The sequence below is a fragment of the Hylobates moloch genome, unplaced genomic scaffold, assembly GCF_009828535.3.
Source record: "Hylobates moloch isolate HMO894 unplaced genomic scaffold, HMol_V3 SCAFFOLD_8, whole genome shotgun sequence".
Lineage (NCBI taxonomy): Eukaryota > Metazoa > Chordata > Mammalia > Primates > Hylobatidae > Hylobates > Hylobates moloch.
In genome coordinates, this window is record NW_026652283.1 from 1,177,592 (window position 1) to 1,205,140 (window position 27,549).

General features: G+C 37.9%; 1 protein-coding gene across 10 annotated transcripts in view; it reads left to right on the forward strand.

Moving 5' to 3' along the window:
* Positions 1–27,549, forward strand: part of ERC1 (ELKS/RAB6-interacting/CAST family member 1) — a 481,205-nt gene that overhangs the window by 169,343 nt on the left and 284,313 nt on the right. For all 10 annotated transcript variants that reach the window (XR_009214662.1, XR_009214663.1, XM_058443362.1 and 7 more), the window contains 4 exons: positions 10,575–10,712; positions 11,960–12,100; positions 13,314–13,454; positions 19,829–20,022. Coding sequence is in view for 8 of the 10 variants with exons in the window: in XM_058443362.1 (XP_058299345.1) it covers positions 10,575–10,712; positions 11,960–12,100; positions 13,314–13,454; positions 19,829–20,022 (614 nt within the window). In the remaining 2 variants the exon portion in view is untranslated. The remainder of the gene's footprint in view (positions 1–10,574; positions 10,713–11,959; positions 12,101–13,313; positions 13,455–19,828; positions 20,023–27,549) is intronic.

Sequence of the window (27,549 nt, forward strand, 5' to 3'; positions counted from 1 at the left end):
CTTAGACTGTATTTAGAAAATATTTGGTTTTGTCATTATCATTAAAATTATAGATATCCATTCTAAATATATGAAAAGTATGGAAAAGCTATAAAAAGAAAAAATCTATGTAAAAATAAACTTCTCCTCACTTGAAATTGGTATATTACACATACTTTTTGGTGACCTGTCTTATTCATGTAATAGTGTATAATAAACAAGTTTTTGTATCCTTAATTCTCAAGAATATGAGTTGTAATGGTATAATATTCTTTCCACCCAGTGGATAGACCATATTTAATTTGGCTAGCCTTTTATTGTTATGTGTTTAATTATTCCCAATTTTTAAATTATTACAATACAATGGATTTTGTAAAAAATTAAGCCTCTTGTGCCTGCTTTAGTTTTTTTAAAAAAATATTGGATCTCTCATCACTAAAATGTAGTGAACTGATACTGGGCTACCTAGACAGCCACTGTAACTGAACAACTTCAAGGGAAGCCATTCACATAGATAATATGAATTGCGGGCCTCAGTGAAATCCCATCATTGCTACTGCCACAGAAGGATTGCCGTTGTGGATTTATGTGCCCTCTTTGTCTTTTGAGCAATTTTAGCACAGGGAGGTCTGTCAATTTTTTATATATGCCGACTAGATATAAAAAGAAGGGTTTGAGCTATTTTCCATAATTATCTACCAGGCAGATCGTGACTGGCAGTGACCTTTGGTCTTACCAGCTTTTGTGTCGTTTTATCCAGTTCTAATGCAAGAGGCCCCTAGTTCCATGATCTGTACCATGAGCAAATCTGTCAAGGAACTTTCTTTACTACCAGCAATATTAAAATCTACCTGGAGCAGTGGACTCTGAAAATGTATTTTCTTAAGGGCTATACCATTCCTGTATAATTAAATTTGAGCAGTTCTGAAGATAAAATGTAGTAGTATTCTGGTGAAGTTTATTACTTTTTAAATGTTCTCATCTTCCTTGGAAGAATAGTTATATTTTATAATTGAAAGAGATATTACTAGTCTTTTGTTTCACAGTTAAAGTGGTGAGAAAGATTAAGCAGTTTGCTCAGTGCCATGTAACTAGTCATTCATTGCAATAATTCACTCCGTAATCTGTACTCTGAGAGAAGAGGACGACTGACAGGGAAACCCAACCAAGGAAATGTTAGTTGCTGCCCGACGTCTTTGCTGGGCTTATTGAGGACCATAAGCAGTAATTGAGAATACTGATATGAAAACTTTTAAAAACCCAAATTGAATTTAAAACATTGCTTAGAGTTTCTTATGGTTTTGTCAGTCTTGTAGCTTCTCATCACTGGAAACAAGTGGAGAAGCAAAATTTAGATGTCAACAATAGTCTGGGCAAAACATTCTTTTTTTTTTTTTGGTAAATTATAGTTTTGCCTTGTTTGCACATTTTGTCCGAGTGTCTGATGGTGGACAAACTGTTGACCAGAAATCAGGGGACTTAGAACCTGAAAAGGAAAAATTCACTATTAATTACTATAGATCCCTCTTTGCCCACTGATTATGACCAGTTCATCCAGACTGTATTTCTGCCATCAATACTGAAAGGTATTATTAACCAAGAAGGTAAAGGTCAGAGCCTTTTTGAATAACTGACTTCATACAATAAATTTGATGCTGATGGCTATTTAAAAGAGCTGTGGAGGCACCCTCAAAAATGTTCCTTTCCTTTAAATGATATTTAAAGTGAGCCAGGTGATTGCAAGAAGTGTTTTGAGCTGTCTTGTCCTCAGAACTGTGTCTTAGAGGAAGTCTCTTCTGCGTTTGCCCAGTGATTTGGGCCTCAAAGGCAGAGTAATCAGTTCCACTTGACTAGAAATAAATCACCCACACTGAAACATGATAGCTCCTGACAACTGGGCAGTGCTGATAAAAGCCAAAACAAAAGATGTCAATAAATCTGTGCCAATGTGGAATTAGTATGCAGATTTGATGAATTCACTATGTAGCATTTCAGTCAGCATTAGACTTCATCTGATTTCATCAGTTTTTCTTTCTTGTTAAAATAAAAATTGTATGAAGACAAGAAAGCCTCTATATAAAATAACCATTTTATTTCTGTTTCTTTCCACCCTAGTAAACAGAACTGTACCATGATTACAGACAGTTAATTTAAAAATATTTCTTCCTTGGACTGGGTACAGTGACTCACATCTGTAATCCCAATGCTTTGAGAGGCTAAGGTGGGAGGATCACTTGAGGCCAGGAGTTTGAGACCAGCCTGGGCAATGTTGCAGTACTTCATCGCTACAAAAATTAAAAATTGGCTGGGTGTGGTGTCATGCATGTGTAGTCTCAGCTACTCCGGAGGCTGAGACTGGAGGATTACTCGAGCTCAGAAGTTCAAGGGTGCAGTGAGCAGCAATTACACCATTGTCACACTTCAGCCTTGGTGACAGAGCAAGACCCTGTCTCAGAAACAGAACAAACAAATATGTATTTCTTGAGTTTACTACTCAATAATGATAATTATCTATGATAGTAAACTGTATATATAAACCTGTTTGATATCACCCCCCTTCTGTTATCATTGACAGCACAGATGTGTAGAATAAGTGCCAGTTCCTTTGATCACTACAAAATTTTGCTTGTACAGAAATTGAATACATGCTAATAGGTAGTGATTTCTTTCTATGTCAGGGAGAGTTTATACAAAAAAAACCCCATGGGATTATAAAATGTATCCTTTTCTGTAACAATTATTTTATTAGTTTTCAATTTTAAAACTAATTTGTGTAACAGAAGAAAAACCTTTTAAATGTTTTATTGTAAGGTCCTCCTTGGTCCGCCTGTCTGTAAATAAACTAGCTTCCTTTAACCTTGAAAGTTAGGCTACACAGATTATTTTCATAACGTCGTGGTCCTGAAATCCTTAATGTCAAGCATCTTTGGCTCTGTCTACCAGCTTTAGTGTATGGTGATTAGATACATGTTTCATCCATGAAGGATGTACTCTTCCATTTGCAGTGGTTTGGTACCTCATTCTTTGGGGGTTCGTTTGATTCTTTGCTTCAGTAGGGGGTACATTTTAAGTACATGATCGTAGTAATGATATACTATATTAATGAACGCTATAATCATAAGAAATCATTTATGGAAAGATGCTTTATGTGATTACTTTTTCAGTTTTTCACCATAGAACATATTATTTATAGGGTGGTAATTAAGAGTAGATTCTGGAGCTAGACTGCCTAGTGATTTTCTCATAGTCTTGTAGTGATGCTTAAATCATTGTTACATATAAAGTCCTTACATCAGTACCTGGCATGTTTTTAAGTGTTGGCTGCTCCTGTAATCTGCCTCCCCACCACCACTGTTATAATTGTTGTTCTTGTTATTGTATTTTAGGGGTTCTGTGGTTTATAGTCCTAAACAATGGAGAGTTTTTAAAAACTGGGTATTCATATTTAAAAGGGTATTTTTCCACTAAACGCGATTCTGAACAATCATTTTTATCTTTATGTTCTAGTATGTGCATAATGGATCCAGTTTTTCTCTTGGCTGTTCAAAGCTTCTTATAAATCTTACATTTCAGATCCTATGGGTACTTAGTATAGAATAGGATCTCTGCTGAATATTTTATAAAAATGGCATAATATATACTGAAATAATATGATATGGGACTATCAGAGTAAACATTATAACCTCAGCATTAGCTTGGTGAAAAAGAAGAGAATAATGACAAGAATAATGTGGTAACATTCATTCTTCAGCTGGTTAGTGACACATGTAAACCGAGGTCCTTGATCACAACGAAAATGAGAATATGTCACAGGAGCCGTCAGTGGGGCTCAGCTGTTACCCATCATGATGCTGGATTCAGTGGGGCTCACCTGTTACCCATCATGATGCTGGATTCAGTGGGGCTCACCTGTTACCCATCATGATGCTGGATTCAGTGGGCCTCACCTGTTACCCATCATGATGCTGGATAAACGGAAAGAGAAGTATTTTTATGGACACACATTTCACCCAACGCACCTACCTCCCACCCCCTGCGTGTTTCAGGTTTGCACCCATCTGTGTCTATTTCAGGTCTTCCTCACTGATGGCAGCTTGCTCAGAGGAGGTAATCTTCGTGTCCACTGTTATTTTTTTATTTTGTGAGATCCTTTCACTATGGAATGTTTGTTTCTCCTCTTTTAGAAGTAAATAAGAGTCTAAGAGTAGCCATCCCTTTTCACTCCGACTCAACAGTCTGTCTAGAGTGGGTAATTGAAAAAGAAAGTAGCTTGCTGAGAACTTGCTGACGGGATTTTACCTGTTTCAGCAGCTTCTGCACCTGAGTATATCAGCAGAAGTGTTTACTAGCAAAGAATAATGGATTCCTTTAATAGTTTAACTACATATAAGGTATAAAAGTGAAACTGTTAACATTTTAATTCCTTAATTTCTCCCTAGATGCAGATGATGGAGTAGAAAGAAGGGTATTATCCTTATTATGTATGTAAGAGGTGTTTGTATATTAGGTAGGCTCATAAAACAAATCTGTCTTCTTGTATGTAAAACTTGGTTGGTTCTGTGAAATGTCATTTTAAATAATGTTTCTTGTATTGCCCTTTCTTGACAAGAAAGTCTAATCAACAGCATGACCGTGGCTTTTCTTTGTGTAAGACCTATATGTTAGCAACTGGAATGACCTGCACAGCTGGTTAAGCATGTAAACAGCAAGGCATTGTGTTCTGTATATACAGGCATACCTCGGAGATATTGTGGATTCAGTTCCAGACCACCACAATAAAACGAGTCACACAAATTTTTTGGGTTTCCAGAGCATGCAAAAAGTTATGTTTATACTATATTGTAGTTTATTAAGTATGCAATAGCATTATATCTAAAAATGTACATAATTTAATTTAAAAATACTTTATTGCAAAATATGCTAATTTTCTGAGCCTTCAGCAACTCGTAATATTCTTGCTAGTGGCATGTCTTGCCTCTGTGTTGGGGGCTGCTGACTGATCAGGGTGGTAGTTGCTGAAGATTGGGGTGGCTGTGGCAGTTTCTTAAAGTAAGACATCAATGAAGTTTGCTGCATCAATTGACTCGTCCTTTCAAAAAAGATTTCTCTGAATCACGCAGTGCTATTTGATAGCATTTTACCCACAGTAGATTTTTTTTTTTTTGCATTCTATTGTATGTTTATTATTTTTTTTTTTTTGCACACAAAACAATAAACATTTTCTAAAAGTACATACAAACAAAAAGATGCATATCAAACATATTAGGAAGGTGGCACATGGGAAGATGGGGAATAGAAATGGGGGGTGGGAATTAAAGAAAATAAATGAGAGAGGGACTTTGTATGGATCAATGATAATAACTCAATCCTCTATTTGACAAAGGAGAAGGAAGAGGAAGAAAAAGAAAGTGGGATAAAGGATCAGAAAGGGAGGAAAATAGAAAAAATTAGAGTATGACTCCAGGGTAGACCTGTTTTGTTGTCACTTGGTTGGTTGGTTGGTTGGTTTGTCAGTTGTATTTTTCATATGTTTCGCCATGTTGGCCAGGCTGGTCTCGAACTCCTAGCCTCAAGTGATCAACCCACCCCGGCCTCCCAGAGTACTGGGACTACAGGAGTGAGCCACCACGTCCAGCCCCCACATTGCTTCTGGCCTCTACCCACAGTAGAATTTCTTTCAAAATTAGAGTCAATCCTCTCAACCCTTGGCACTGCTTTATCAACTAAGTTTATTAATATTCTACATATTTTGTTGTCATTTCAGTAATGTTCACAGCCTCTTCACCAAGAGTAGATTCTGTCTCCAAAAAAAAAAAAAAAGAACCACTCTTATACTCTTATTACTCATTCAGAAGGAGCAGCTCCACATCTGTTCAAATTTTTTTTTTTTTTTTTTTTTTTTTTTTGAGACAGAGTTTTGCTGTTGTTGCCTGGTCTGGAGTGCAATGGCATGATCTTGGTTCACTGCAACCTCTGCCTCCCGGGTTCAAGTGATTCTTCTGCCTGAGCCTCCCGAGTAGCTGGAGTTACAGGCGCCTACCACCACGCCTGGCTAACTTTTTGTATTGTCAGTAGAGACGGCATTTCTCCATGTTGGCCAGGCTGGTCTTGAACTCCTGACCTCAAGTGATCTGCCTGCCTTGGCCTCCCAAAGTGCTGGGATTACAGGTGTGAGCCACTGCGCCCAGCCCATCTGTTCAAATTTTATCATGAAGTTGCAGCAGTTCAGTCACAGCATCAGGCTCCCCTTCTAGTTCTGGTTCTCTTGCTATTTCCACATCTTTAGTGACTACTTCTACTGAAGTCTTGAGCCTGTCAAAGTTATCCATGAGGATTGGAATCAACTTCTTCCAATCTCCTGTTAATGTTGATATTTTGACCTCCTCTTGTGAATCACAAATGTTCTTAATGACATCAGGAATGGTGAATCCTTACCAAAAAGTTTTCAATTTACTTTGCCCAGATCCATCAGAGGAATCACCAACTATGGCCTTACAAAATGTATTTCTTAACCAGTAAGACTAGAAATCAAAATGACTCCTTGATCCATGAGGTGCAGAATGAATGTTGTATTAGCAGGCATAAGAAAAACATGAATCTCCTTGTACCTCTCTATCAGAGCTCTAGGGTGACCAGATGCATTGTCAGTGAGCAGTAATATTTTGAAAGGAATCTTTTTTTCTGAGCAGTAGGTCTCCACATTGGGTTTAATACGCCAAGTACACCATGTTGTAAACAGATGGGTTGTGATCGAGGCTTCATTGTTCCATTTATAAAGCATAGGCAGAGTAGATTTACCATAATTCTTACGGGCCCTAGGATTTTCAGAATGATAAATGAACACTGGCCTCAACTTTCAGTCACCAACTGCATTATCCCCTAACAAGACAGTCATCCTCTTCTTTGAAGCTTTGTTTTTTTTGTTGTTTTTTGTTTTTTTTTTTCTTTTTGAGACAGAGTCTCGCTTCGTTGCCCAGGCTGGAGTGCAGTGGCATGAACTTGGCTCACTGCAACCTCTGCCTTTCGGGTTCAAGCAGTTCTCCCGTCTCAGCCTCCTGAATAGCTGGGATTACAGGCATGGGCCACCACACCTGGCTAATGTTTGAAGCTTTGAGGCCAGACATTGACTTATCCTCTCTAGCTATGAAAGTTCTAGATGGCATCTTTTGCCAATAAAAGGCTGCTTCATCTATTAGATTGGTGCAGAAGTAACTTCAATGGCAAAACTACCATTACTTTTGCACCAACCAAATACATTGAAAATTCATTGTTTGTTGTAGCCATCTTCATTGATTGTCTTAGCTAGACCTGGATAACATGCTGCAGCTTCTCCATCAGCACTTGCTGCTTTACTTTACACTTTTATATTATGGAGACGGCTTCTTTCCTTAAACCTCATGAACCAACCTCTGCTAGCTTGAAACTTTTCTCCTTTAGCTTCTTCACCTCTCTCAATCTTCATTGAAATGAAGAGAGTTAGGGCCTTGCCCTGGATTAGGCTTTGGCTTGAGGCATGCTGTGGCTGGTTTGATCCTGTATCCAAACCAGTACACTTTTTCCGTATCAGCAATAAGGTTGATTTCTTTTTTGTGTGTTCACTGGAGTGGCACTTTTGATTTCCTTCAATAACCTGACTGTTTGGTTCCAGAGGCCTAGCTTTCAGCCTGTCTTGGCTTTTGACATGCCTTCTTCACTAAGCTTAATCTTTTTTACTTTTCAAACTCTGCACGTAGCATTTGACTTAATCATTTCTAAATTTTGAGTAAAAGTGAGAGATGTGTGACTTTTCCTTCTACTTGACTATTTGGAGGCCATTGTTGGCTTATGAATTGGCCTAATTTCATTGTAGTTGGGTTTCAAGGAATAGGAAGGCTGACACACAGGGAGAGAAGAGGGAATGATTGATCAGTGGAACAGTCAGAACACGTGCAACATTTCTTAAGTTCACCATCTCATACGGGCAGAGTTCATGACACCCCAAATAAATTACAATAGTATCATCAAAGATCACTGATCACAGATCACCATAATAGATACAATAATAATGAAAAAGAAATATTGCAAGAATTACCAAAATGTGACAGAGACACCAAGTTAGAATGCTCTTGAAAAGTAGTGCTGATAGACTTGCTCGATGCAGGGTCCCCACAAACCTTCAGTAAGTAAAAAACCAGTATCTGTGAAGAGCAATAAAGCAAAGCATAAGAAATCAAGATATACCCGTGTATGGAGTACTGAATTTTTGAGTGGCAAAATTCTCTTTAATGGTTATGAGTTTACCTAAGTGTTGATCCATATGAGATTTCAATAGTAGTGTCTGATTAAATCAAGGGAAGACTAATGCTTTCCATCTCGGATGAACTCAATTCTTACAATGGGCTTTGGTCTCTTACTGGGCAATTCCGTGGTTCACCCATATGATTATCTCTTTGTTAACAAGTGGAAATGTAAGCTTCAGCATATTCACGTGCCCTATTCTAAACTTACCAAATCTCTTTCTTAGCTTTTTTGTTCTGCCTGTTGAGTTCTTCTTGACTCTAGAGAGGTACCTTAAAGAGCTTGTACTAAATTTATTAATGTAAGAAACTACCTGACAATTGGATCCAGGATTGTTTTGTAATTCCGTTATTGGCAGGAGTTTTTGTGAATCCCTGAACATAGTTTATGGAAGTCCAAACTTATATTTTATTCATTTATTGATTAATGTTTACTATGATCTGAGGTGTACTGTATAGGAAGGTACAAAACAGGTGGAGGGGCAGGATCCATGTCTACTTGTGGAGACATGTATAAAACAAATTACATATGGTTACATACACTAATCAGTGCTATAATGATTGATAGATGGAGGAATGGAGATGTGTGATCAATATATAGATACATGGAAGAATGGAGGAGTGTGTATTTATACGTAATATATACATGTATATGTGTCATTAATGGGGTACAGACAATGATCAGGTTCTTCTCGTGGGGGTGAGGGCAACAAACTATTCCTAGAGGAGATAATGTTTATCTTGCATTTTGAAAACCATGTAGAAAAATCAGGTAGTTTTAGTGTCAGCTCAAGAGGAGATGGTGATTATATTCTCCTGCTTCATTTTTCTCCATAGAACTTATCTCTGCCCTATGCTATATTGATTCATTCATTTGTTCAATCACTCATTCCCTCCCTCCATCATTTATTTGTCTACCTTACTAGAATGTAAGCTCCATGAAGGCAGGGATTTGGTCTGTTTTCATTACTCTGTTTCCTCAGCAACTGGAAAAGTGCCTGATCTGTGGTGGAATTTGAACTCGTGTGTATATAGTGAATGAATGAACTTTGTGAGTAGTTGGTTTATTTATAATTTTCCTTTAGCTTATTAAGGATAGCTCCTCAGAATTTCCTCATAGTTTGCTTGATTTTTTTATTATACTTGAATAATAATTTTTTACTGTACTTGAGTCTCCTTGTACTTGAGTGATAACATGCTGCTTGTTGTACTTGAGTGATAACATGCTATTTCCACAGTGTTATCTCACAGTATGTTGAGTCCCCATAATCTTACCTGAACTGATACAAACTCTAATGGTTTTCCATGTCGATATGCGAGTCCTCTTAAAATTTCATTGAAAGAATGGGTCAGATCCTTGCATGCTGACACTGCCAACACTGGCACTGTTACTTATTTAAAGTACAGAACTGGCCAGACCATTTCTGTGCTTAAAAATCTGTAATGGCTTCCATCTCTCTGGAATAAAATCTGTGCTCCTTAGGTTGGCACACAAGCTGTTTTATAGCTTGGCTTCAGCTGTATAATGATGCATTTTCTTACTATCTCATAGTAGAATAAAAATGAGTCTATTCATTTTTCTTTATATCCATAGTGTCTGGCGTGTAATACAGAATTCAACAAATGTTTTTTGAGTAAATGAATGCATATAAGCGTATATGAATGAATGGCCACAAAAATGTTTGCTGCTTAGATAAAAGATGATATAAGTAAATGAATGCATATAAGTATGTATGAACGAATGGCTAAGAAGATGTTTGCTGCTTAGATAAAAGATGGTATAAAACTAACATAACACTAGCCTTTAAGAACAGCCTTTTCTTTATATAGCTGATTTGCCTTTCTCACTGTTTAGCTGCTCTGTTCTCTGTCCTCCCTTTATTCCTTGTGAAGAAATCCCTCTTGGCATTTACAATGTCATTTTAGAAGTAATCCTAGTCCTCATGGCTTTCCTCTCTACATGGCCATATCTATACTGGATCTTTTCTGCTGAATACTTTTCTTATTTTGTTAGGGATTTGCGTGTGTGTGTGTGTGTGTGTGTGTGTGTGTGTGTGTGTGTGTGCGCGCGCGCGCGTGCGCGCGCGCCATACACGTGTGTACCTTTTTTTTGTTTTGCCTACAAATTCCTACAAATTTAATTTGCCTACAAATTTAAGGTTTTGCACGTAATTTTGAAACCCTTAGGATTAAATGATTTCTACAGAATGCACACACACAGACAACCCTGAGCTGTTTTCAAATTGGAATGATTTTGATTGTGCTATTGTTTTTTTATAAACGTCCTCTCTTTTCCTTTAAATATTTGTGTACATTTAGATTGAAAATCTTCAAGAGCAGCTTAGAGACAAGGAAAAGCAGATGAGCAGCTTGAAAGAACGGGTCAAATCCTTGCAGGCTGACACCACCAACACTGACACTGCCTTGACAACTTTGGAGGAGGCCCTTGCAGAGAAAGTGAGTGACTGGCCCCGACCCTCCACACGTTTTCTGCTTTCTCATTAATCTAAGACTGGATATAGAATACAAAAGAAATCCCTGTGGGTGCAAGGGAAAAGAGCTGCTGTATGCTATTGCTGACATACGTAGTGTGAAGGGAAACATTTTTTTAAGATGGAGTCTCACTCTATGCCCAGGCTGGAGTGCGGTGGCGGGATCTTGTCTCACTGCAAATTCCACCTCCCAGTTTCAAGCGATTCTCCTGCCTCAGCCTCCTGAGTAGCTGGGATTACAAGCATGAGCCACCGTGCCCAACTAATTTTTTGTATTTTTTGTAGAGACAGGGTTTTGCCATGTTGGCCAGACTGGTTTTGAACTCCTGACTTCAAGTGATCCACCCACCTCGGCCTCCCAAAGTGTTGAGATTACAGGCATGAGCCCCTGCACCTGGCCAAATTGCTCTGATCTTCAAACTTCTTGAGTATCTGTTGACAGAAAGTTTTGATGATTTCTCTTTTCTTTACCTTCCTTTATATTTGAAGCTCAATATATCAAAATCTTTCCCATTCCCCCCTTTTTTGGTGTGTGAGTTGTGAGTTGTTTCCATTGCCTTGTGGGCAACATGTGAATAATATATAGAGAAGAAATATTTGTTAGTTATTGTCCTTAGGGTGTATATATAAGCTTTTAGTTACCTGGAAATTGAATAAACGGAAATATTCCAAAAGAATACTTTAGTGATATCAAATACTAGTTGAGATTATAAGAAAAGAAACCTTGGGATTCAAATGAATAAACCTACATCCTTGTTATGGCAAGATGAATAAGAAGGATGAATTATTTAAAAAGTGTATTCTGGCCAGACACAATGGCTCACACCTGTAATCCCAGCACTTTGGGAGGCCGAGGCGGGTGGATCACCTGAGGTCGGGAGTTCAAGACCAGCCTGACCAACATGGAGAAACCCTGTCTCTACTAAAAATACAAAATTAGCCAGGCGTGGTGGCATGCTACTTGGGAGGCTGAGGCAGGAGAATCGCTTGAACCCAAGAGGCAGAGGTCGTGGTGAGCCAAGATCGTGCCATTACACTCCAGCCTAGGCAACAAGAGTGAAACTCTGTCTCAAAAAAAAAAAAAAAGTGGATTCTTTAAAAACTTACCATTGTCTTTTGAATATAGAAGTTTGAAATTCTGCTAAAAGCAGAATTACAGTCATATAAGTGCAAAAGGGAATTTCTTCACATGTTGATATATTCTCTCATCAGGAGCGGACAATTGAACGCTTAAAGGAGCAGAGGGACAGAGATGAGCGAGAGAAGCAAGAGGAAATTGATAACTACAAAAAAGATCTTAAAGACTTGAAGGAAAAAGTCAGCCTATTGCAAGGCGACCTTTCAGAGAAAGAGGTTAAGCTCCCCAAAATGGAATTAGTTTGTTTGCTTAATCATTGCATGTGTCTGTATGTTGTTGGTGTTTACATAATGCATGTAAAAAAGTACTCGATGGAAGATTTTCTTAATATTCTTTTAGCAGGCTTTTGTGAGTACCTTAAGGAATGTTTCAGAAAGCTTTGCGGAGACATAGTGGATTGGTTCATTCATTTTCTAAGTGTTACTCACTATGTTTTATTTTGGTTTTTTACTTACTAATATTTTTATAGACCTAAAATAACCGAAGCTCAGATACATTTGGAGAAATAGTATGCTAAAGATAAGAAAGTTGACAGATAAAAGGAATATGCAAAAGGAGGAAATTTTATGTATAGCAACTATCAAAGAACACAACAGCTATTAAATTAGGTGACTTAATATACTTTGATCTTGTTTTTGGAGAATCCTGTTAATATGAGCTAAATAGCAAAGATGCCTCATGCTGTGTAATCAGATGATGATAATGCGTGAGCTTTAGCATCTTTCTGTGGATTTTCTTTCTAATATCTTTAGGAAATGTTATGGAAGTTTAAATTCCTAGTAGAATTTTTCTTTTAATAGGGAAAAATGTGATTTTTTTTTTTCTTTGAAGAGACAGTGTCTCACTCTGTTCCCCAGGCTGGAGTGCAGTGGCATTACCATAGCTCACTGCAGTCTTGAACTCCTGGGCCCAAGGGATCTTCCTATTTCAGTCTTCCATGTAGCTAGGACTATACGTGTGCACTACCCTGTCCAACTAAGTTAAAAATTTTTTTGTGTGAAGACAGGGTCTTGCTATGTTGCCCAGGCTGGTCTTGAATTCCTGGCCTCAAGTGATCCCCCGTCTCAGCCTCCCAAAATGCTGGGTTTACAGGTATCTGGCCGAAAAATGTTTTCTGTTTAAATTAATGTAGCTACGGATGTTTGACTACTTACATTCACAAAGCTTCATCTACTTTGGTTTATTATGTATTGACAGAACTCTTTACATCACTGTTCAATGGGTATTTCTTGAGAATCCATCTTATTTGTTAAGAGTTGAAGGCTAGAGCTAATATTGTTTTATATTTCATGAATGAATTTCCTTGAAATGGAGATATGTCAGCATTTGGTAATGGAAAGGAAATTACAGCTACCACGATAAATTTAAAATTTTAAATCTCTCTTTTGTTTATAATTATTTATTCTAGATGTGTGTTCCTTCTTTTAGGCTTCACTTTTGGATCTGAAAGAGCATGCTTCTTCCCTGGCATCCTCAGGACTGAAAAAGGACTCACGGCTTAAGACACTAGAGATTGCTTTGGAGCAGAAGAAGGAGGAGTGTCTGAAAATGGAATCACAATTGAAAAAGGTTAAAGAAAAATTTTCACATTTTTTTGCTTTGCTTTAAATAAGAGCATAGTAGATAACCTTGGCATGTTTATATGGAATAATTTACCAATGGAGTAATAATCCCCCAAACTTTAAAATACCATGTATACCTGAATTAATTATCTTAGCATTCTTATCCTACTTTATTTTATTCAAGATAATCCCCACATCTTCGAAAATTGACAGTTCAGAGAAAGATTAAAATATGCAACTCCCTTGTAGGTAAAATATGAGACCACAGTGTAAAAATCTCAGTTACCTGATATTTTCCTTCCATTAGAATCAGACTTCTGCCGGGTGCCGTAACTTGTGCCTGTAATTCCAGCTACTTGGGAGGTTGAGGTGGGAGGATTACTTGATGTCAGGAGTTGGACATCAGCCTGTGCCACAGAGTGAGACCCCATCTCTTAAAAAAAGAAAAAACGGCGGCTCACGCCTATAATCCCAGCACTTTGGGAGGCGGAGGCAGGCAGATCACGAAGTCAGGAGTTCGAGACCAGCTTGACCAACATGGCGAAACCCCGTCTCTACTAAAAACACAAAAAAATCAGCCAAGTGCGGTGGCGCAGGCCTGTAATCCCAGCTACTCAGGAGGCCGAGGCAGGAGAATCACTTGAACCCTGGAGGCGGAGTTTGCATTGAGCCAAGATTGTGCCACTGCACTCCAGCCTGAGTGACAGAGCAAGACTCCATCTCACAAAAAAAAGAAAAAAAAAAGAGAATAAGTGAGAGCATATTTTCTAATTTAACATATGTAGTAAGATCTGAGACTCAGAACAATTGTTAAATATCCTGTTTCAGATTTTATCTCATTTTGGAGAATGTTAATTTCCTAGCATTTTTTTTAAAGACAGGGCACATATTGTCAGAAAGTTTTTTTTATTTGTTATATTTTTAGTTTTTCTTAGCAACTTATTGGTCCTAGAATTTTGTTATCTTCACCTTCTACATTAGGGTCTATTTTTTGGTTTATAGCTTGTGTGTAGATTTACATGAGGGACTATTTGGCATATTTTCTTCTTGGAATCTATTACTGGTATATTATTAGTGTTCTAATTTACATTTATTCAAAAGCCTGTCCTATCATTGAAATTTTTGAAGTAGATTTCTTCTCTGTTTTGTTTGGAGTAGGAAATGACTGGTCTTGAGGTAATAATAATTGAAGTCATTTTTGACCTATTTGTAGCTTAAGAATTTATGTCCTGTACCTGAATATTGGCATTCCATGTCTTGAGCATGAGATAATATCCTCAGAATTTATTAAGTAAAGGATTGAAACACAACTTTTGAGACATCAGATTTTTTTGTCTTTTTTTCTTTGTTTTTTAGAGACAGGGTCTTGCTCTGTCGTCCAGGCTGGAGTGTGGTGGCGTAATCATAGTTTACTGTGACTTCAAATTTCTAGGTTTAAGTGATCTTCCTGCCTCATCCTCTCGAAGAGCTGGGACTACAGACCCATGCCACAACACCTGGCTAAGTTAATTTTGAGATGGAGTCTCACTCTGTCGCCCAGGTTGGAGTGCAGTGGTGCAATCTCAGTTCACTGCAACCTCCGCCTCCCGGGCTCAGGTGATTCTCCTGCCTCAGCCTCCAGAGTAGCTGGATTTACAGGTGCATGCCACTGCACCTGGCTAATTTTTGTATTTTTAGTAGAGATGGGGTTTCACTATTTTGACCAGGCTGGTCTTGAACTCCTGACCTCATGATCCACCCGCCTCAGCCTCCCAAAGTGCTGGGATTACAGGCGTGAGCCACCACGCCCGGCCTTTTGTTTTTTTTTTAAATAGAGGGGTCTTGCCATGTTGCCTAGGCTGGTCTCAAACCCCTGCCTCAAGAGATCCTTCTGCGACGGCCTCCCAAACTGCTGGGAGGAAGGCCACTGTGCTCAGCCTTGAGTTACCAGAATTTTAAAAATGCTTAATTCTTTTTTTTTTCCTTGTAGAGTGAAATATTTTTTCTGTACTCTGATTTTTTTAATTGCTTTTTTTTTCACCATTTTTTTAAACCGTTAATTTTCTTTCCCTTGATTATCCTATTCTTAAAACCATTTTCTTTACTTTTCTTTCTTCTTTTCTCCCTGGTGCTTCTGTCTTTAGCATCCTGGAATAGTGTGGAGGCGCTCATCCAAGCCAGTGAGTGACCTAGCCAAGTGTTGCCATAAAGTCCCAGTTGGTAGTTTTTTTCTGGCTTTTGTGTGACTGACATTTTTATCACCCTATAGATAAATGAATATACTTAACCTTCTCATCTCTCCCTTCCCGAAATAGGAACTCTAGGTTTTTTTGTTGTTGTTGTTTTTTCAAATAATTTCTCTCTGAAGTATATTGAGGTGACTACAAAATAGAAAGGCTTCTGTAAGACCAAAATTTTTCCTCAGACTTTGGAAAGTGTTTGCATTTCGGCTGCTTTTACCTTGTTTTGTTCCTAGTGAGTTAATTCATTCAGGACTGCTTCTCTTTGTTTTTATTTCCACCATGTTGTGGCTTTTAGCCACACCAGGTTAGGGTACAGTTTTGCTAACACATTAAAATATGTATCTGCCAATAGAGCCTTTTGTAAAGGCCGTGCTTAGTCACTGAATTTTGACAACTGATGAAACCTGAAACAAAAGAAATTGGTAGAGGACTTAATCTTGAAGGTACCTCTGTTGCTTCCACAAAGCATTTAACAAAATTCACATAAACCTTTCTCTTTTACTCAAGGTACTTTGAATCAGAGCTTTCCTAAGTATGTATGTTTGCCCCTTTAATATTTTTTAAAACCATTTTAAGGGACTAAATATGTTTTGTTGTTTATTGAATAAGGAAAAAAACTTGTCTTAGTCTTTACTTTCTCATTAAATAGGTTATGTGGTGAAAATGTTGATTTCTGTGGGAATATGATTATCTGCATGGTTTTGTAATCTTACGTGTTTTACTGTGACATGTATGAAATACAAAAGAACAAAATCTTTGCCTCCAGCGTATGAGTACTGAGGTTTTACTAATGTTAAAGGTAGGTGTTTTTCAGTAGAGCAAGGCCTGTGGATGGAGAGCTTAACCTTTAACTCAGTATTTTAAGGAGATTATTCACTGTTATGTGTTTCTCTTGTCCAAAGGTGATATTTTATACAAATACTGTTATTTCACTAAAGTTTGCAGCTTTTGCTTCTGAATGTTCTTAACCTTTTCACATTCTAAAAGCAAGGTGTAGAGAATATCTGCATTTTTAAAGCATAGGTTAACGTATAGTTAGAACTTAATGGGTAAGCAGGGAGAGAAGAAAATGAAGGCATGAAATTAAACACCTTCATCCAGAAAATACCTTTCATATTGATACCATGATAAGTGACTCTACGGACAGAAGAAATGCTTAACATCTTGAATTAATGTCATATTCCACAATTTAGAAATCCATTTTATATTTATTTATTTTTTTGTGACAGTCTCACTCTGTTGCCCAGGCTGGAGCGCAGTGGCACAATCTCGACTCACTGCAGCCTCCACCTCCTGGGTTCCAAGCAATTCTCGTGCCACAGCCTCCCAAGTAGCTGGGATTACAGGTGTGCACCACCACCCCTGGCTAATTTTTGTACTTTTTAGTGGAGATGGGGTTTTGCCATGTTGGCCAGGTTGGTCTTAAACTCCTGGCCTCAGGTGACCACCCACCTCGGCCTCCCAATGTGATGGGGTGACAAGTGTGAGCCACTCACTGCACTTGTATTATAATGTATAAAGTTGTAAAGGTCTTTAAGATGGTTTAAAATTCTTAGAATTTTATTTTAAAGTACAAATTAACTCAGCAAGAGTTTAGATATAAACTACGCTGATACAGAATTTGTTGTCATAAGGGAAGGGAAGGTTTATAGTATCTTTGATTTTTTTTTTCCTAGCTTGATTTATTTTGTCTTTAAAGATTGTCATTTAGTATTCTTTTATTATCTTTATTGTTATTATTTTATTATTTTTTTGTAGAGGCGAGGTCCCATTATGTTTCCCTGGCAGGTCTTGAACTCCTGGGCAAGGAATTCTCCCAGCTTAGCCTCCCAAAGTGCTGGGATTAGAGGCGTGAACCACTGCACCTGGCCTCATTTGATATTCTTAATAATATTCCGGCTACATTTAATCTTGCACTTATATTTAATTACTGATAATTTCTCTTCTTCCCAATCATTTTTCTTTTCCCACCGTTTAGGCCTATGGGCTGTTTTAAATCAAATGGAAACTAGCCCACTGCTTTTGCATATTCATTTTTTCTACAAATAATTGAGTTTTTACTCTGTCAGTTACCACACTGTGCACTGAGGGTATATAGTGGTGGACAAGACAGACCGTCCCTTGACTCATATAATTTATAGCCTCTATCAGGAAGATAGACACTTAACAAGGTAATTGTCGTCAATCACATGGTGTGAGGGAAGCTTATATCAAGGAGAACTAACTTAGGTCAAGGTCATGGAGAACCTTCTAACAAAAGTGACACTTTCTAAGCTGAGACCTCAAAGTAAGGACTCACCAGCATGTATGAAGGCCCAGAGTGCGGATATGCGGTAGTTACATTTAAATTTGTGGAGTTATAATAAATAATTTATAATACATTATTAGAAATCAGAATTATCTCAGTGACATTAAATGGCAGCTGGCCTTCGCGTTTGTTTACATGATCATCTTTTGTGCCCCTACATCAAGCTGCCTCCTATTGCCTATTTCATCACCTTTTTTTGTGGATACTAAGAATTTTCTCAGTTACTTCTGCTTTTGTTTGCATCTTCAGTCTCTTCCCCTTTGTTGTCCCCTCTCTTTATGTGTAATATGATCAGCTTTCTATTGAAGTATCTCCTGATCTTGGTACTCCTTATACTCTTCTTCCCTCTCTTCTTTTCTGTTAGATATATTTATAGCCTTCTCCTGCCCATGAAGGATTGACTGCTACAGGAATTTCCCTCCTACAATTAACAACTCAAAAACTGGGAAACCTCGTGAAACAACTGGTTTTAGACATTGACAACATTCAGTGCAGAACAGTGCTCTCTTCCTACCTTCCAAACTTATATGGTTTTTGTTTCTTAAAATATACTTCATATGTGTATCAAGGTTAAGGGTTAGGGAAGCCTATATTTAAGAGAGATAAAAGATTTTTATCTACACGTGTGAAGCCTTAAACAAATCAACTTGGGAAAGGACTTATCTGAAAAGTATAGCTGTTACTTTCACCAAGCGTTTAATACAATTATATAAACATTTCTCACTTACTCAAGGTACTTTGCTTCAGAGCTTTCTGAAATATTGCCTAAGAATATATATTTTCTCCTTTAATATTTTTTCAAACCATTTTAAGGGACTAAATATATTCTGTTGTCTATTGAATAAGAAAAAATAAAACGTCTTAGCTTTTGTCTTCTCGTTAAACACATTATACATACTTGGCTTTAGAGACTCCAGAAGACAGCTAAGGACTTGAAAATTAGTTTGTAATTATTGAAACTGTTTTGTATTCCACAATGCATTAACAATATTAGTTGACTTTTGCAGGATCCTGAATAAAAATTTTTTCTCAGATCTTAGTGTGGTTCTTTTAAAAAAATTTTTCGTAAACAATTTTTTTTTTCCAATAGAAATGGGGCCTTGCTGTGTTGCCCAGGCTGGTCTTCGACTTATGGCCGCAAGCAATCCCCCTGCTTGGGCTTCCTATAGTGCTGGGATTACAGGCTCAAGCCACTGAGCCCATCCTTAAGTGTGGTTCTCGATTTCTGAATTCATTTGTTTGTCCCATATTATTTTGTAAATTCTCTAATCCTTGCATGAGGGAGGTAACTGTGTGATGGTAGCAGCTATTTTCTTAACCTAACTCACATTTTTATGGCATCACACTCACAGTATCTGTATGATTCTAGATGCCCAAGGCCATGTGATTCACACGTTAGGTAAAGCAGCATGTAGGAAATGGAAGTGGAAGTTAGGGTCTAGTGGGAATTAGGTCTCTGCACTGGTCCGGCTATCCGATCAGCAGTGAGCCCCTGGTGTTGCCTTTTGATATTCTCTTAGAGAGATCAGTAGCAACAGTCCAATGACTTGTTAGTTTGTCTCACTAAACTCTGAAGCATCTTTTGGCTTATGATGGTTTTTGATTTCATAATATTCAGAGATGTATTATTTAAAACAACTAATCTACTTGGAACCTAAGATAATTCTCCATTTATTACTAATATTTGTCTATATCATACTTAAGCAGATAAAAACCTTATAAATTACAAACTAACTGTTAAGATATTTGATAATTCTGTACTTAAATTGGAATATAAATCATTATTTGGAACATGATTTGCCCATTGCCACCTGTGTGTATCTGATAGGATTGAAATGCTTTTCTTTGTAGGCACATGAGGCAGCATTGGAAGCCAGAGCCAGTCCAGAGATGAGTGACCGAATACAGCACTTGGAGAGAGAGATCACCAGGTACAAAGATGAATCTAGCAAGGCCCAGGCAGAAGTGGATCGACTCTTAGAAATCTTGAAGGAGGTGGAAAATGAGAAGAATGACAAAGATAAGAAGATAGCTGAGTTGGAAAGGTAAGAAAGTGAAGCTGATTGGGGCTCATAAGGTTTAAGTATGGTTTTAAAAGTATACTTTTGGGGACATACTTTTTCAATATATCTGACTCTGAATTTAGGTTCTCGAATTCTTGCTATTACTGTATTAGCTGCCTTTTTTCTAGGTCAGTGTACGTTCTTTGTTGTGGTAGCTGAAAGGCAACACAGAGTGGGAACAAATTGGGAAGCTATGGGCTGTAACATCATTGGCAAAAAGAGAGTATTCGTTAATTTAAAATTAAAGTTTTTTTACTGGCAAATCAAGAGAGGACAAATGTCTACTTTTTAATTTCTCTATATAATGAGCAAATGATCCTCACGCAAAGGAGTTAATCTTCTGTCACTGGTTTAGACCTTTGTTGTTGAGCTAGTGCTCTGTTGGGCTATAAATTTTTAGACTTTTCACAGTTTTTATTGTTGAAAAGCAAGCTGTTACTTCAGTGCATTAGATCAAAATTAGGAGGAGAGACACTTTGAGGACAATTTCGGAGCCACGGATATGTTTTTAATGAAGCTGTCTCTGACTTGGAATTCTTCAAAATATTCCGTGTTTGAACAGATCTAGGCAGACAGGTCTCCTAGAATTTTTTTGGTGTGTTTTCTTATTATTTTATGCTAAAGGTCAAGCATGTGCCTCTTGACCTCTTCTTTTACACCACATATTTAACATAAATGTACAACTGTGCAGAAACAACTCTGCCAGTAGAACTTTGTTAATTACCTATATTCTGAACAGCCAGAAAGACTGACAGTGACAGAATGGCGTCACTAATCTACTTGGCCTTTTGGGGACTGATCCTTAAGAATAAATTTTTTTTTTTTATGATCTTGAAGGCTGAGAAGTATTAGAGTACTTCCATAAATTTTTTACCAAGTTTTAAAGTTTTGGGGTTAGTGGTAGACTTGATACTGTCCTCTGAAGGTATTATTTTTTCCTATTCTATAGTCATAGAATTTTAATTTTCAAGAAACCAAAACCATAAAGTCTAACCTTCACAGTTCTCCTTCACCGTACTGAAAGTGTAAAGAACACAGGCTGACTACCTGCTCACTTATTTCCTCTTATTTTGGTATTAGCTCTACTCATTTTGTTCAGTTCTGGATAAGATGTATGGATAAAATTCTTTAAGTCAGAATTTTAAAGTTACCATAGCCTCAAGATTAGATTGTGTGCATTTTTTATGTCTTCATTTTTGCACTGCAGCCTTCCCCACAACACACACATGCACACGTGTATATACCCCCTCACCCATTACGTACTTAGGTGAATACATGCCTCTCTTTGCTTTTGGAGAGGCCTGAAATCTGCAGCAGTACTGCACAGATATAAAAATGTGCTTTTGATTGATTAGTGACTTCCCACTAAATATATTTGAGAAAAGAAATTCCTTGAATAAGTTTTATTTTATGGTTTGATTTCTTATTAGAAATCTACATTTGAAATTATTGCTTGCTATTCCAGGCAGCTTGCTTGAAAACGTTTTTGATTCATTTTGGCGCCAATATTGATTTTGGGAGATGCATGTGAACTGAAGGAGAGTAAGAAATAGGACTAAGTCTGTATTTGATATCCAGAGCACACCAGATAGCAACTTTTATTAGCCACTATATTTCTCACATTTTGAGAAAGAGTTGTAAATGATCTACTCTTTCCACAGAATGTAACTCTTATAAAAGTTGGAAAAAGCACTGTACAGTTCTGTCCTCTGACCCTAGAGCATTATAATTTTGTTTTAGGATTTAACACAGTTTCTTGGCTACTGAAAAAAAAAAAAAGGAAACAGCTTTCATAACTCAGCTTTTGCTACCAGCTTTGTAGTTTGTTACTTGGTAACATAGTTTAAGATGTTGAATAAACAGTAGAATCGTAGAATTTGTGAAAGTGATCTAGCATGGCATTTTATGGAAGAGGAAACCGAGACCCAGAGAAGTTATTGCTGAAGTGACCCAGTGGTTAAGCCAGAGCTAATAGAATGGGGTTTGTAAATTCCAAATCAATTTTCTTTCTGTTCTACCAAGGCTGGTTATGTGCTTTTTGGACTTCCTGGCAACTGTTATTTGAAGGCTCCCTACCCTTAGGTGATTTATTCTTTTACCCCATCTGGACCCAAAGTCTTAAGTAGAAGTGATTATATTTAGTATTATGGCTTGCTTACAAACTAAGGTAGATTTTGGGTTCACTTATGCCCTTGAATGCCATTTTTATAAACTGAGCTCTGCTTATTTTAGGAGATAATCAGTGCATTCTTTGTCAAAGACAGTTGGGATTATATTATACCTCTTGTTCCCAGATTTAGTACTGATTTGTATGTGTGTGGCTGCTGTGTTTCTTACTAATCATTTGCTTCTTATGTTGCCATTCCACTATTTCCTTTCGTGTGTCTGGCTCCCTGTAATTTATCATTTGAGTTTCTTCATTTTTCTTTTTTTCTTACCATGGTCCTGTTCCATTGGGGTTTTTGGTGTCTGTGTGTTTATATGTGTATGCTCCTTCTGCCCCTTGGCCATGGCTGTTTCTCAGAAAGCCAGTCTCGTGCACATTGTACCCTCCATGCCAGGTTTCTGTCCCTGTACCATCAGGGGGTTTTGTTCGGGACTTCCTGGGAAAGTGAGTGTTATATAAGGCTACAGTCTTATACTAGAGTGAATTGCTGCTGCTGTTCTTGCTACTGCTGGGGCTTGTTTGGAATTTTGCTTGATCAGAATTAAAGAACAGCTGATTATGTGTCAAGTTGAACTATACCTCTTTAGGTACCCTGCTTTTTGATAAAATCAGTCTGTGTTCGTTCTGGTAAAGTTCTGATATTGCCAGTTGTGATTGTTTTAGTCTTTGTTTTACTCTTTAAATAGTTCCTCAACTATTGTAACTGTAGTGCCACACTGTAGATTCAGCATGTAGAATTAATTTCTTAAGGGTGTTCAGCAACCCACTAAGTGCAAAAATAAAAGGAGACTGTTACAATAATTGAAGTCAAGAAAATCCTTGGTATTCTTTGCATTTTATATTGCTTCTTATAAAAGGATCTCCAATATTAAATGGTTCAGATTGTAATATGAAGGATTCCCAGGCCTGTTCTTTGTGATCTAAAGAAATAAATGAATAGTTCCTTCCCATGCTGGCTGTTACAGAAAATAGTAGTTCTTTTCAGAAGATGATTTAGTGTTGTACTACTCTCTTGACCCACTGCAATTTTAAAAAGAGGATTGGATAAGCCCATTAATACATCTATAAATATAAAATGTTTTCCCCAATTAAATCTAAGAAGTAGTACTTCTAAATTCACATTCCATACTGTGGTGCATATTAGTTGGAATTCAGTTAGAAGCAGAATTAGTAGGATATATATATATACACACATACACACACACATATATAGATAGATAAATACATATATACATACACATATATAAACACACACAGGAGCATACATATATTATGGGATTTATACGTGTATTTATATATATTAATATAGGCCTACATATATTAAGAGATTTATTGCAGAGAATAGTCTTGTAAAATCGTGGGGCTGGCTAAACAAGACTGAAATCCCTGTGGCAGGCTATCAGGAAGAGAAGATCATGAGCAGGATGGAACCTGTTGCAGGCACAAGCCAAAGCTGTGGTTCACGGGCAGAATTTCTTTTCTCTCCTGGGAAACCTCAGCCCTGTTTTAGAATCTTTCCAAAGGATTCGTTTATGCCCGTTGGGATTATCTAGGATAGTCTTTTTTACTTAAATTGATTAAAGGCTTTAATTATGTCAGCAAACTACCTTCACAAGCACCATCTAGATTAATATTTGATGGAGTAACTGGGCACTGTAACATAGACAAGTTAATATTTCAAAAAAGTCATCATCTGATGGTTCTGGATAGTATAGAAAAAAACAAACAAACCAGAGCTTGAAAAGTCGTTAGATAAATAGATAAATTTAGATTAGCCTCAGGAACCCTGAATGTAACTGAGAATTTCTCTCCTAAAATGAGCATATTAGAGTTTCTATTTAGATTAATAGTGAATAGGCTTTTCTTTGGTATAATGTTTAAAATACTTAGAGTGGCCTGGCCCAGTGGCTCACATCTATAATCCCAGCACTTTGAGAGGCCTGGTGCAGGCGGATCACCTGAGGTCAGGAGTTTGAGACCAGCCTGGCCAACATGGTGAAACCCCGTCTCTACTAAAAACACAAAAATTAGCCAGGCATGATGGCACATACCTGTAGTCCCAGCTACTGGGGAGGCTGAGGCAGGAGAATCGCTTGAACTCAGGAGGTGGAGGTTGCAGTGAGCCGAGATTGCGCCATTGCACTCCAGGCTGGGTGACAGAGTGAGACTCTGTCTCAAAAAATAAATAAAATAAAATAATAAAATAAAGTACTTAAAAGCATACCGGAGGCTGATACAGGATTGTTTGCTGTCTGCTTTTTCACTCGTGCTGTCCCTCTTGGCTGAATGTGCCCATGTTATGGCACCACACTGGGAACATTGTCCCATGTGCCGTATATTGTATTGTGCCATATAATTTTGCTTTTTAATGTGTTTTGTTACCTTTTTTCTAATACCATGACTAATGGATTCACAGAGTTTAGTGTTTGCAGCAGAAATGCTCAATTTTACTCTAATATGAGATTGTTAGATTCAATATGCCATTCAAATCTTGGATTCAGAGAATGGCAGCCATCTGATTTTCACATAATTTAGATAACAAAGGTTGCCTTTGGTTTATCAAAGTTAGAAATTTTCAGTGATCCAAAGAACAATAGAGTCTATTATTGTGTGATCTAAAGATTAATAGGAATTGTGGATTTACTATATTTCCTGATTTGAGGGAATATAAGAACCGGGATTTTAATGGATATAGATTTTGGGGGGGTGGTGTGTTTTGAAATTCAGCCGAGTGATTATTTATGGGATAGTCGAGAAAGACCTGTCTGATAAAGTTATTGATAGATGAGCAGCGATTTGAAGGAGGGGCTCTATAAGACGTCCGCAGAAGCCCCTAAAAAGACCTCAACAACTTTGAGGTATAATTTACATGCAATAAAATGCACCCATTTTAGGCTGATTGTTTGACAAATCTATACACTTACGTGACTGCCACCATGATCAACATATGTGGAACATTTCCTCATCCCCAAAAGTTCCCTTTTGCCCCTTTACAGCAAATCTCTTCCCAACCCTAGTCCCAGCCTCTGCAGATCTGAGACCTACTTTTAAAATTAATTTTATACATTAAACTTCAGTTTCTCCCTTTAGCCTTAACATTTAATTTTCTACTTTCCCATTCTAATACAACCACAAGTATGTGTAATTCCCTATTTCCTCAGCTCCAGAAGTAGATTCTGATTTTTTAAAGCCAATCAGGATAATGGCATTCTCTTTCTTAGTGACTAGTTATGCATTGAGCACGTACGCATTAGTGATTCGAAGGAAAAGCCACAGCGAGGCTTCTGGGAATGATTTTCTTATAAGACAGACTTGCAAGAAGAAAGATGACCCCTTTCTCCTGAACATTATCTTGTCGGGATGTGATACCCATAATTGCTGCAGCTACTTCTACCAACCTAAAACGAAGCCAGCATCCAGAGAGTGACAGTTAACAAAATCTCAGCAAAACAGAGTTGGAACTGAAATGGATATTCCTGAAACTACCTCTGTGCTGCTTGTTACGTGAGACAGGACAATTTCTGATTGTTTAAGCCAGTTTGAATCAGGTTCTCCGTTACTTGCAACCCAGTGCATTCAAATGGATATAATTATGTACTTATTTCCTCCACCACCCCCCCTTTTTTTTTTGTAATGGAAGCAATCATTTTGAAAAGAGTTAAAGTTTTTTGGTAAGTCAAATAAGGATCAATGCTGCTGAAAGCCGGGACAACACAGGGGCCCTGACCAAATTGGGATTTCTTTGTCTACCTAATACCTTCCAAATCAAAAAATAATTTCCCTAGTATTTTAATTACTCCCCCAAATCAGGAATAACTTCCTCACTGTGCCGATTTTGGTTCTTTTAAAATAAGGTGGTAATTTGAGGGTAACAGTTAAACCAGTCCTAGATTATTCTATGCCATTCTTTTCAAATCAGCCCACTCAGGTGTCAGTCCTACTTTTCCTTTGTTTTAGTCCTCTTTCTTCTCCTTTGTCTCTGCCTCCACTTCATCCCCCACCCAAATGCCTGGAACAGATCTCACCCTTTCATCTTTTGAGAGGAATAGATATAGCAGATTTTTGCCTCCGACTAGGCAGGCAGCTACTTTAAAGGGGGATGTATTTTGAATCTAAGAAAGATATCCCAAAATTTTAATGCAATTTGTTTAGTTATATTTATATTTGCTGCCCTATCTATACCATGACTTTTTGGGTTTTGGGGGTATGTGTTGGAAAGGTTTCTTATGTAGGTGTTTTTATAGACAGAATCTCACTCTGTTGCTCAGGCCGGAGTGTAGTGGCATGATGACAGCTTACTATAGCTTAGACCTCCCGGCCTCAAGCGATCCTCCCACCTCAGTGTCTTGAGTAGGTGGGACCACAGGCACGCACCACCATGCCCAGCGAATTGTTAGATTTTTCTGTAGGGATGGTGCCTCACTATGTTGTCTAGGCTGGTCTTGAACTCCTGGGCTCAAGTGATCCCCTTGGCCTCCCAAAGTGCTGGGATTACAGACATGAGCCACCACACCTGGTGCGTGCGTGCGCACGTGCTATTTCTCTCTCTATCTCTCTCTCTCTCTCTCTCTCTATATATATATATATATATATTTTTTTTTTTTTTTTTTTTAAAGACAGATTTTCCCTCTGTCACCCAGGCTGGAGTGCATTGGTATGATCTCAGCTGACTGCAACCTCCGCCTCCCGGGCTCAAGCGATTCTTGTGCCTCAGCCTTCTGAGTAGCTGGGAATACAGGCATACACCACCAAGCCCAGCTAATTTTTGTATTTTTAGTAGAGATGGGGTTTCACCATGTTAGCCAGGGTGGTCTCGAACTCCTGGCCTCAAGTGATCCGCCCGCCTTGGCCTCCCAAAGTGCTGGGGTTACAGGAATGAACCATTGTGCCTGGCCTAGATTTTTGTTATACAGATGTTTGAGGTTAAACGACTGGTCCTGTATTACGTAAGTAGGTAGCAGAGTAATGCCTAACAATTCCAGTGTCTGTCTCTCCTTCCTGAAAAGAAATCCTTTTCAGGTGTTCAGTTTTCATTAATGACCTCACCTCCTAGAAGAGGAGGCTATAGACAGCTAGACAATTCAGAGTCTGTTCACCTAAGGATCTTACTGAGGCCAAAGTCTTTCCCACATGCTGGAGTGCCCACTTACAGGACAGGTACTGTGGAACTGGCATGTGGGTTGTTTTGCTGCTAGGGGCCAGTTTTTCTACACGTGTACTTTTTAGTGCTTCTCTTAGTCTGGACTCAGTTAAAGGGATACATCTGGCTCAAAGAGACTAAGACTCCATCAATACAGAAGCTATTGTCATTGCACTTATAGATTATGCTAGCATTGGCATTT